General features: G+C 49.8%; 1 protein-coding gene across 6 annotated transcripts; it reads right to left on the reverse strand.

Annotated features, from left to right (window-relative positions):
• Positions 1–897: 897 nt before the first annotated feature.
• Positions 898–11,176, reverse strand: LOC131261167 (F-box only protein 11). 6 transcript variants are annotated; one of them, XM_058263102.1, is made up of 8 exons: positions 10,675–10,844; positions 10,234–10,515; positions 8,711–9,567; positions 3,393–5,759; positions 3,076–3,320; positions 2,799–2,979; positions 1,527–2,601; positions 898–1,454 (listed from the first exon to the last, which is right to left on the reverse strand). In XM_058263102.1, exons 3-8 carry the CDS (start codon positions 8,799–8,801, stop codon positions 1,325–1,327), a joined length of 4,089 nt encoding a protein of 1,362 aa, XP_058119085.1. In that variant the 5' UTR covers positions 8,802–9,567; positions 10,234–10,515; positions 10,675–10,844; the 3' UTR covers positions 898–1,324. The 6 variants fall into 6 exon arrangements, with proteins under 6 accessions (XP_058119085.1, XP_058119088.1, XP_058119087.1 ...); XM_058263105.1 differs by lacking the exons at positions 10,234–10,515; positions 10,675–10,844 and adding an exon at positions 11,008–11,176; XM_058263104.1 differs by lacking the exons at positions 10,234–10,515; positions 10,675–10,844 and adding an exon at positions 10,999–11,176.
• Positions 11,177–11,381: the final 205 nt, after the last annotated feature.

Below are 11,381 nucleotides of genomic sequence, written 5' to 3' on the forward strand. Positions count from 1 at the left end.
GCCATCAAGACATCTGTTGCGTGATAACACTTTGATGTCCGCAAAATTCGTGGTGTCATAACACTTAACGACCGGCGCGTTTGTACGAGTCCGGGGTTGGTCGGTATGTGTATACCCACGCACCCTGTGAAGTTTGTTTACATTCCATTCCGGTAGCGCCGGTTAGAAAATCGGCCCATGAGTGCCGAGGCTCACTACCTCGATGGCGTGGGTTCGGATCCCAACCAAGACCGGATCCTCCCCTGTACGAGAGGACTGACTATCCACGTACACATAGGGTAAAAGTCTCGTAAGTCCTGAACGGGTACGCCAACCAACAAGGTCGTTTACCCCAAGAAGAAGAAGAAGAAGAAAAAGGTGTTACCGGACGGCAAAGTGTTAACACTTCGAACATGTTTCCCCACCAGCAAGGATGGCGGGGTCTTGTGGAGCATTTTGAGTTCTGCTGCGTGTTTGAACGGGACATTTTCATCGCCAGAAACAAAAGGACATAAACGATGCAAAACAATGCAAGTATAATGCATGCTTCTATAACAGATTCTTGGGGTATGCATCGCACTGCAAATAACACGCGTGGTATTACCAACGATAATCGCAGGTCCAGATACACACACGAACACTTACACTGACAAGCAAGCGCAAGAAACAAGCTTACGATGTAAAGACAAGTGGGCCATGATTTTAAAAACTGCCACGATGACAATGTGTTTATGTGTGTGTGTGTATCTGTGTACTTTAGAAGACGGTTACTTAGACTTAACTTAAGAACTCTACGCGAACCAGGGTTTTCTAAACATCAATTGCATTTACGCACTCTCGATGAAAATGGCCACAAGCACAAATACATGATATTAGCACGCACGCGAACATCATCACTGACACACACACACTCACATATACACTCGCGAGAGGGCCCCTGGGATAGAGGGGGGGATAGTGGATAGTTCTTCTAATTTTCTTTTGAAATTACTACATCTTACAAGGTAAAAATACTATCGCCTTCCGCATGGCCTTCCCTCTGCCCTTTTCAACCTACATAGATATCCGTCTTGTTTCCATTACCCTTCCCCGCTTGCACCACCAAGAGAAGGTTGGCGTGCTTGTTTGTTTGACGAAGTTTCTGGTTTCGACAATGAAAACTAATTGCATTGATTGCCGCAATATTAAGTTACCAGTTCCGTGTGTATAATCCGTGGAATCACGCGCGCGGCAGGCGGCGTTCTTCTACGTTCTCGTACTCTCATGACATGGCCACGAAAATTTATAACATAAAAAACAACACAACTTAACGAGCCTAAATGTAAGGATGCGGCGATTATTTATCCTAGTTCACCATCAGGGTGTGCGATTCCATTGGAGCCGCCGAGTCGTACAGCGTGTCGGTGTCCTGCGTCGGTTCGCCCTGCAGCTGACACTGGTTGGTGAGCGTACCGGCACCACAATCGCAGAAGAATCTGAAAGGAGAACGTAGAATTGAGATAAGCCTGCCAAGGATTCGGAGGGCGCGGTGCTGCGCTTTAACAAACCTATCATGTCGGATGAACTCCACGTCGTGACCGGAGTGGCACGTTTTGATGCAATTCACACAGATGGCATTCCGGTCGGTGGTATTGCACGTATGGCAGCGGTAGAAATCGTGCATCGGGAAGGAGGTGTACGACGAGATCTTGTACAGGCACTGACCGCCCGAGACAGCCTTCTCCACCTCGTCCTGATTGTTGAAGATCTTATTGCCGCCGACGATCGGCTGGACGCCGCTGGCGAGACACAACCCTCCGAACTTGTTATTAAAGATTTGATTGTACTCGAGCGTCGCGGTCGCATTGTTCGTAATCTCGACACCAGCCGCCAAGCCGTCGAAGATCCGATTCCGCTTCAGCACCGGATGGCTTTGGGTCGAGATGAGCACGCCGGCCTGCGTGTTCCGGAAGATGTCGTTCTCCTCCAGGATACCCTTGCCACCATTGAAAATACAGATACCACCATCACGCCCGTCGTAGATCTTATTCCTTCGCAGCGTCGGATTCGAGTCCGTCTTGATCCACACGCCCGCCATCGCGTTGTCGAAGATTTCATTCTGCTCGAGCAACCCCAGCCCACCGTTGTACACCAGCACACCACCGTTCTGACCGCCCCAGATCTTGTTACCTCGGATCACCGGATTGCTCCCGGTTCGTATCTGCACGCCCGAGTACAGATGATTGAAGATGTCGTTGTCCTCCAGCTTGCCGTGACCGTTGTCGTAGAAGTACACACCGACCTGCTTACCCGAGTGAATCCGATTCCGCCGTAGAACGGGCGTACTGCCGGTCGTAATCCACACACCGGCCAGCGTGTTCGCGTACACCTCGTTCTCCTCGATCAAACCCTGACCCTTCTCGTGCACGTAGATGCCACCGTGCTGACCGTGATGGATTTTGTTGTGCCGCACGATCGGGTCACTTGTCGTGCGAATCTGGATGCCGGCCAGCGCATTGCCGTAGATGTTGTTGTGCTCGATGAGGCCGCGGCCCTCGCCGAAAATATATACGCCTCCCTGGTGGCCGTTGTAGATTTCGTTCTTTCTGATTGTGGGATTGCTATTCGATGTAATCCACACACCTACAAAGAAGGCAAACAAAGTAGGTCAGGATTTCGAACTATCCAATTCAAAAGGGTGATATTTCATCTCGTAGACTATTATTCAGATGCTTTGAAGATGTTTAGTCCCGCGTAAAGAGCCTTCCAGAACTTGACATTCTTCTGAATAAACTACCGCGTCCATTGAATATTTCTACTGACGCTTAGACTTTACTTACCCGCAAAATTATTGGAATGAATTTTGTTCTCTATAAACTGCCCGAGTCCATTCTCGTGCACATAGATGCCGCCCGTTTGACCATGGTGTATCTCACACTTTACGACGGTCGGATTTGCACCCGCCTTTACCTCGAAGCCCGCTATTCGGTTGTTGTGGATGTCATTTTTCTCAAAATATCCCTACAGTGTGGCAGCGGAAAGAAAAGCAATGGGTTATTCAAGTAACAGGCTATCACGCAGGGAGACAAGGAATTAGCCCATTCTCTGTACACTCACCATGCCATTGTCGAATGTAAAGATGCCCACGTCACGCCCGTGGTGGATGTGATTTTCGCGCATGATTGGACTAGCGTAGTTCTTCACCCAAATGCCGGCCAGCGCGTTCCGGCTGATCTCGTTGTGCTCGTACGTACCCTGCGCGTAGTCCGTTACGTACAGTCCCACGTTCTCGCAGTCGCTGATGTCGCAGTACTTGATCAGCGGGTTGGCACCAACGCCACTTACACAAACGGCCGCACCGACTGTAAACAAGAGGGGATATGATGAAGGCTTCGCACTAAAGCACAAACATCTTCGTCAATGTTTTGACTTACCGACAGACGTACTCCTGATGATGCAATGATCAACCGTGGGGCTGCAGTTTTCGCTCACCTCTAGGCAGTAGTGTTTATGGTGCGGGACCGTCGACGTCACGTCCGGTGAAAACTTGAGCGTCATGTGTCCCACGTACGCATGCTTCGCCCCCTCGACGAACATTACCGTCGACTCGGACTCTCGCTCCAGTATGATCGATTCGGCCACGTTTCCCGGGGCCGCTCCGATCAGTGCAACATCGGAATCGATCACCAGGAACTCGCCCCGGTATGTACCGCTGTGCAGGAAAATTAAGCTACCTCCGGCGAGTACGACATCCGCGCCGTTTCCAGCACCGCCACCACCACCACCACCTCCTCCGCCGGTATCTTCTCCACCGTTGTTGGCGTTGGCGCTGACGCTATTGCTGTTAAGTCCGTTCCCACTCGCACCGTTCCCCGCATTCCCATTGTTGTTACCCGTGGCACCGGATATCGCCGCCACAGCGCTGCTGTTGGCCGAGTTTTTCTCGTCCGCATAATCGAGCGCAGCCTGCACCGTGTTGAAGTAGGCCAGCGTGCGCCCTTGGTACCGACGATCCTGGTAGCCGGGCCGCACGTGAATGCCCCGGTACAGCTGCCGGAAGCTTTCCTTCCACGGGTTGGCGTACTCCGACTCGTCCGGCTTGACGAACGCGAACCGGCACGGTTCCGGGTTGAACAGCGGTAGATCGTATTCGTACACGTTCTGATAGAGCCGCTTCCACAGCTCCTTGTCGTTCGCGATCGTCTGGAAGCGCTTGCAGACGAGCCCTACCCGACAGAGGTCCTGCTCGTACAGGTAGGAGAAGATCGTCAACAGCACCTCGTCCGGCATCTCGTACTGCAGGTAGTGGGCGGCCGATTGCATACACATGGTGCCCGCAACCGCGACGGCCGCAGCGCAGGCCGCAGCCATGGGTGGCGATGGAGTGGCCGGGGAGGTGAGCGATACGACGGCGGCAGTCGCGGCCGGCCGACAAGCGACGGAAGAGGAGGCTGCCGAGGAGGAGGCGGCCCCAGTTGCCGCCAGAAGGGCGGCGGCGGCTGCCGTCGGTTGTTGGGGCATGGTGGCTGCAGCCATCGAAGTGCCCGCTTCGGTGCTGGACGAGTAGGTGCGTCGGGGACGCTTGCGGGCCGGAAGCATGTAGGCGGCCGCATTCGGATCGTAGCCAACGGACGATTGATACTGGTGCGATGATTGATGATGATGGTGGTGGTGATGGAGTAAACTGTTGCCACCGTTGCTGCTACTTCCTCCCGCCGTGGCACCACAGTTTCCACCACCGGACGAGGAAGAAGCGGAGGAGGAGGATGAGGAGGACGGTGGACCACAGCCGAGACCCATCATTCCTCCGGTCGAGGAGCCCGAACCAGCGGACGTCGAGAGCGTCGCAGTGGACGACGCGGAAGCAGTCGAAGAAGATGAGGATGACACACCACCGACGCTCGACGAGGAACCTCCTCCTCCTCCTCCCGTTGAATTACTGGCAACGCTGGAGCTGGAGGATGTTGAAGTCGTTGTGGCGGGTCGTGCGTCCCCCGCGAGCCACGATCCACCGGTCGCGGAATCGTGCGCCGTAAGGGGCGATTTCTTGCGCAGATCGTATGGCGAGTTGGAGCTCTGTTTCACCTCCGAAAGCGTGACCGAGGAAACTGGACCACCCAGCCCAAATCCGGAGGGTCCCGCCGTCGCGGAGGAGGAAGATCCGGAAGTGGAAGATGCACCACCGGCACCGAAAGATGTTCCGGTGGATGAAGAGGAAGTGCTGCTACTTGCACCGGTTCCGCCGAGCGCGTACAGTGATGCCGATATCGCAGAGAGACACTGTGAAGAGGTGGTGGTGGTCGAGGAGGATGGCGCACCCGTGGCGGAACTGCCGGCACCGGTGTTGGTTGCTGTCACACCGGTGTACCCGCTGCTAAAGTTCAGATGTGACAGTGGCGGGGACGACAGTAGGCCAGAAGATGAACCGGCGCCGCCGACCATCGAAGACGTTCCGGAGCCAGTGGTAAGGGTTGTCGACGAGGAGGAACCAAGCGCTGAGGACGTCGACGAAGACGACGATGCTGAGGACGATGAGCCGGAGGACGATGTGGATGTAGAGGGAGCGTTAGAGTTGGATGAACCGGGCGAACCGGTACTACTGCTGTTTGTGGCACCAGCGCTCGAGTTGAGCGTAGTGTTGACGACGGTTGTCGCGGGACCCGTCCCGGCTGCCGGAGGTGCTGCAGCTGTTACAGCTGGGCCTCCCGCTCCTCCTCCTCCTCCTCCGCTGCCACCACTCGAAGATAGGGCTGCGCCGACATTTGGTGCTGGAATGTTTTGTCCCGGTGGTTCGCAGAGTGCTGTGGAGAGGGAAAACAGTGACGCAAGGCAATATATTAGTGATCTATGTTTTTCATATGGAATACGGAACACAAGGTGATCATGAAGTTTAACTTCATTCTTATGAAATGTAGATTTCATTTTTATTATTTCCACGAGCGTTACTTTCATAATCACTGAACATATCAAGAATGCAATTGCTTGGAAACGAATGTGGAAACAAATTATAAAAATATTTTAAATTAATGTATAATATGGAACCCTACATTGTTGAAGGTGCTATTTATACAAAATTATTAAAAAAAATTGATCAATGATATTATGTTTTGTAAGCAAAAATCTTCCCTCCGTCATCGACATTCAATTTGGAACACCCTCTAGCATGCGATCTTACAAAGTAACTGCAGCCGAAGGAAAACGAAGGAGGAAAGTGATCATCTTGCGTGCTTCCCTAGCAGGATGCACATGCAACAACGGCAACGCACCGCGCCAGTACCGCCGGGCGGAATATGTTTCAACTACGTTTTTGCTGACGAGCCGAACACGAGAAACCCCCACTGTCCGGGAACGATTTACCCTCGGAACGATCGGGAGAGACCGAACTCGAGACGGATTTATTTCGGGAGCAAAACTCGGTACTACACAGCAATGCGTTTCCCCTTCGAAGATGAAGATGTCCTTCTTGATCTTCTTCGTATACACACACGCCCACACACACACACACAATCACACACATACCAGTGAGGAAAAGGGCCACCTCCCCCTCGAATTGAACAGACAACACGAGTGACGCGGAACTTGCCGTGGGGAAATGGAAAAAGGGAAACGACGATAGTCCGCGTGTTCCGAAACCCCGAGGCCCCCGTCCGGAAACTATTAATAATGAAATTACAACGCACCACCCAAGCCGTACGTAGTGTCTGCTGAAAGGGCATGCACCTCGAGGAAGCGCCAGTCGAACCGAATGACACCTTCCCCCAAACCAAGCGGTGGTGATCGCTTTTTCGAACAATGCAGGAAAAATTGAGGCAGCCAAAATTGTACTCCTTTTTGGTTTTCCTTCCTTTTTCTGTTTTCCACTGGAATGTTTCCGGACTGCGGTACGAACTATCGCGCAGTACAGAGAAACGAGAAAGTAACAGATCAAATCCTTTGTGTCAGCGTATACATACAACGCTAACACGCTTGGCTGTTGTCAGCAATTATCCTTGCGGAAACTTGTAATTAAACCAAGATATATTATACATCTGTTTCCGGGCACGAATTAACATAAACCTTATCCACTGTAGCCCTTTTTCTTATAACGCATGATTTATCTGCTGATCAACAAGCTTGTTTTTGAGGTTTGCAAAATTCGACAACTTTACAAACAAAAAGAGTTACACATTCCATTCCTTGCCATACCTTATTGCCGTATTGGGTGGGGGAATATAAATAAATTCATTCCTCTTCACTGCAACTATATTTTTAAACTAGTACTTTCCTTCATCCCACTCTGGCACGCTTCACGCCCTTGAGGTGTTGTCAGCTATTAAATAAATCTCGGTTGGTGGAATAATAAAAGTAATATTTAAGAAAACGTGTGGGGAAAACAGGCTATAATATTCATATTAAATGGAGCAACACTTAAAAAAATGAGATCATATCTGTCATACAGAGAAGTTTTGTATCAAGTAAATATGATTATACTTTTATATTTTAAAGAATACTCCAGATAAAACATAAACAACATCACAAAATGGATATTAAATACACTTTCGTTATTCCTTAGAGCATCGTTTGTGCACAAAGGATTAATTGAATTTAAAACCCAAAGCCGTAATCCAAATTTAAGGTATGCCAGAATGGTAAGTGCAATAATCAGAAAACCACGAGATTTCTTCTGGGCCTGATAAAAGTACAAAATGCAGTGCCACGTCAACCTTATATGATTTGAATAAATTTTCCCGAAAACTAGGCATAATGGCTGAGAAAAAACCCGATTACCAGACTTTCTTTTATCCCGGATGGTCGAAATTGCTCCCATAGAAAAAAAAGGACGGATCCTGCATGGCGCAGGTAAACGGGACTTCACCGTCATAAGGAAAAGAATATATAAAGGATATTATTGATGGTGCATTTTTTGTAGTTATATTTGTTTACCTTTCAGGTCAGTGAATCTAATACTCTCACATTTCTTGCAGAAGGAAGCAAAGAAACGATTGTGCGTCCAATCCTTGCAATATCCTTGCACATTTTAATCACTCTCCTTTCGGAGCTATCAAGTTATCTCATCTCGGTCCGAGCTCCCCCCGAGATTTCCTTGCCACCCGTCGTAGAGGAAAATAATTTTAATCCAAAGTGTGGCAAGGGAAAAGACCAGGGGGGAAAAAGGAAAGTGAAAAGTTGCAAACAGGGTGCTGTTGCTAGCAAAAAAGCAGTATAAAGCAGCACCGCCCAAAGTATAATTACAAAAGGCAACATAGTTGGTGAACTGGAAAAGAAGGAAATACATACAGACCCACACATACACATACACACAAAAACGCACAGGAAAATAAAACAATTGTTGGCCCACGACGGCGGATTGCAAGCAATTCACATGGACCGCGGCAGCAATCCGCGATGGTATTTTTGCGGAAGTGGGAACCAACACAGCACCAGCCGAGAGCAGACTCGGGCTGGAACTGAACGAGTGGATAGAGACAGAAACAGACGGAAAGGAATAAAAATGCAAGAGAAAGTAAGAGCGCTCGTTATAAAATGTGGATCAACATTGTGTTTTTCAAGCGCCCAGCTTCGCACAGCATCATACGACAATGCGTTCTGAGTTCCTTCGGCGGCTACTTTGTTGCACGCCATGTAGAAATACAAAGAGAACATATCATTTTTGGCCATATGGTTAAGCATAATAAAGACTATCGGCAGGATTCGTGCATCGCTCATTCAGATTGCAAACCGGTTGTCGTGCCGTGGAAAAAATGCTACTTACCGGATGTTCTCGATGGCAGCGGAATTCGATTGCCCTTCCGCCGGGACCGCCTGACGTACGATCGAGACGACGTGAAGGAAGCGCTGGGCATTTTCTTGTGTAGTTTGTTGACTCCTTTGGGGCACCAAATTCAACCGCTGGCGTACAAGCAGACCCGGAAGGGACGAAAATATTCTCTTCTTTTCTGTTATCAGCTCCACAGCAACAGCGGGCCCCCTCCGACTTCGTTGGATTAAGTTTCTTCGAAACTGCACTATCTGTTATGCATTCCGCATGCGTTAGGAACACGGAATCAGCCAAAGTTGTCCTTCTTTCCTACAATTCTTCTAATGCTGCAATCGAAGTCCGGTGCAGTATATTTTTCTGGGGAATTCCTTGGGGTCCAGTAGCTTCCCGTTGGACTTCGTAATCAATATCGTTCGGGAGATGGTTCTGGTGCCGGTGAAGCACTCGATATGATCCTTGATACAATCAGTCAACGGTTTTCAAAGGATGTGCGTATGTTTTTTTTCCTTTAGCTGCTTTTGATGCTGTTTAGGTTGTGCGAGAACTGTCAAGTGGCAGATCGGCAGCGACTGGAGACACCATCCTCATCTAATCCAGGGCATACGTAAGAGGACACACTCACAAAAAACACATATATGACCGCCGTGTCGGAATCACCTTAGTTGGGATGGTTCATCTGACTACTTTTTGCACTGCAAAGAAGGGTCGATAGCATGGTTGCTCCAGCGGTGGAAACCATTTTCCACCGGGTTGGGTAGTGTTCCCGGACTAAGGCAGCTTCCTCAATCTTTTGGCCCAGTTATGCTCTCTCTCTCTCTCCTCGACAAGGGGGACTGACACAGTCGGGAAACCTGAAAACAAACCGCAACCAACAGAGAAAGCGTTGAACAGATCGAACTTTACACTGGACTAGGATAAATGTGCCAGAACCGGGGCAAGGATATACCACTGTCTACCACTCCGCGCACGGATGATGCAGTCCCGAGCGTTTCAGTGTTCGTGTGTCCCACCGGGAGCAAAACCGTGTCCGTGCCCCGCGAAGGGAAAAAGAAAACAAACAGCTTTTCACACAATAGATACACCACAGTGGGAAAATGTCCTTTCACGCAAACACCTTTCCATTCAATCCTTTGTACTTCGGGTACACACCGTTTGCGATGATGACACTGTTGGAGCTCGCAGAGAAAGAAGGCCGATGCGAGATTTACGAACGGTGGCTTTGGTTGAAAATGAGGGTTTTCGGCACAATCTTTAGGCGTTCGTTCACCACCTTGCCAAACAAAGAAGACTGTGGCTTCTCAACATACTGAGCGGCGATGACGTTTGCAGCGACAATGTTTGCTGCGATGCGGCCATTTTTTTGATATTTAAAACATCTCGCTCTGCTTCTACCACCGCTGATCCTTGATTCTCACGACGATGTTTGTTGCTGCTAGCAGTAGCACGAGAGGAATGTGCAGTTATTGTTTTTTGTTTCCTCTTCTTCTCTCTCCTTCCGCGCTACCATTGACCCGTACCGTGCCGTTCATTCCTGGTTTCGGTTGCTTGTGCTCCTGGGGCTCCATCAGCTCCGGGTCGTAGTGCACTGGGTTGCTTCACAGTCCCATTTTCACCGAGCTAACTTCGGTTGTTTCTGCCGACTGCGACAACACAAAAATCGAAAACGGGAAGGTTTGCAGCGTAGTACCGAAACCAACCATTTACTGGGCCTTTGGCAAGCGAACGGATTTTTGTCCCGTGTGTTCCGTGGAGAAACAAGCATACGCACACGCACGCACTCACAAAGGCGCACGGCACCACTACGCCAGCAGTGTTGTAATAAAAAGGGAAATAGTTTAGCTTGCCGTTCCGACGGCCGATGCGCTTGGGAGACTCCTTTTCTTGCTACTATGCTTTTCGTTCAAAAAAGGTGTCTCAGTTGCGCGCACGGGAACATCTGTCCTTTCCGACTCACTCACTCGCGCAAGCTGCCCCGTTCTTGTGTGCCGTTGTGCCTTTCCAAAAACACCAGCATTCGAGTGTACTTCTCGTTCGCTCACGCAGCCCTCGATGGAATGCTTTCTCGTTTTTGTTTCTTTGCGTATCGCTCGCTCTCGCTCGGCCCACCGGTCGTGCCCGTGTCCTTCCGTTTCACTTCCTCACCCTGTACACTCTTTAACAACTCGCCGCGCATACTCGCTGCCTACCTAGCCTACCTTCTACCCGCAACAACTCTACCAACACCAGACACATACCACACACACAAAAAAATCCTACCACTGTTTGCGACTGATTTTACGCACGGAAATTACCGTCGCTAGCACGTACGATATCGCAATCACACGCACGACATCTTCGGGCACCCGTTGCCGCACTCTATGCCTGCGATCGGTGCGAAAATCGTGATGCAAATTGCATAATTTTTCACAGACTTTTCGCACACGGCCAACTCCTTCTCGGCAGAAAGCAGTCAAACACAAAAGATTTTCACTGCCTGTGAGCCAAGGTAGATCCCAAAGGCTAGTTTGACAGTTGCAGGTCATTTTGACAGTTGCATTTCAAAGCGAACCGTTGAATCCTGTACACCTTTGTACAGTAATCATTTTAGGAGTAAAATTCTCCTAATTTTACCGACATAGTTATGCATTTAAGTTCTTAGACATGAATGCATAAAGTAAAAAGTACA

Source organism: Anopheles coustani, chromosome 3 (assembly GCF_943734705.1).
Source record: "Anopheles coustani chromosome 3, idAnoCousDA_361_x.2, whole genome shotgun sequence".
Taxonomy (NCBI): domain Eukaryota; kingdom Metazoa; phylum Arthropoda; class Insecta; order Diptera; family Culicidae; genus Anopheles; species Anopheles coustani.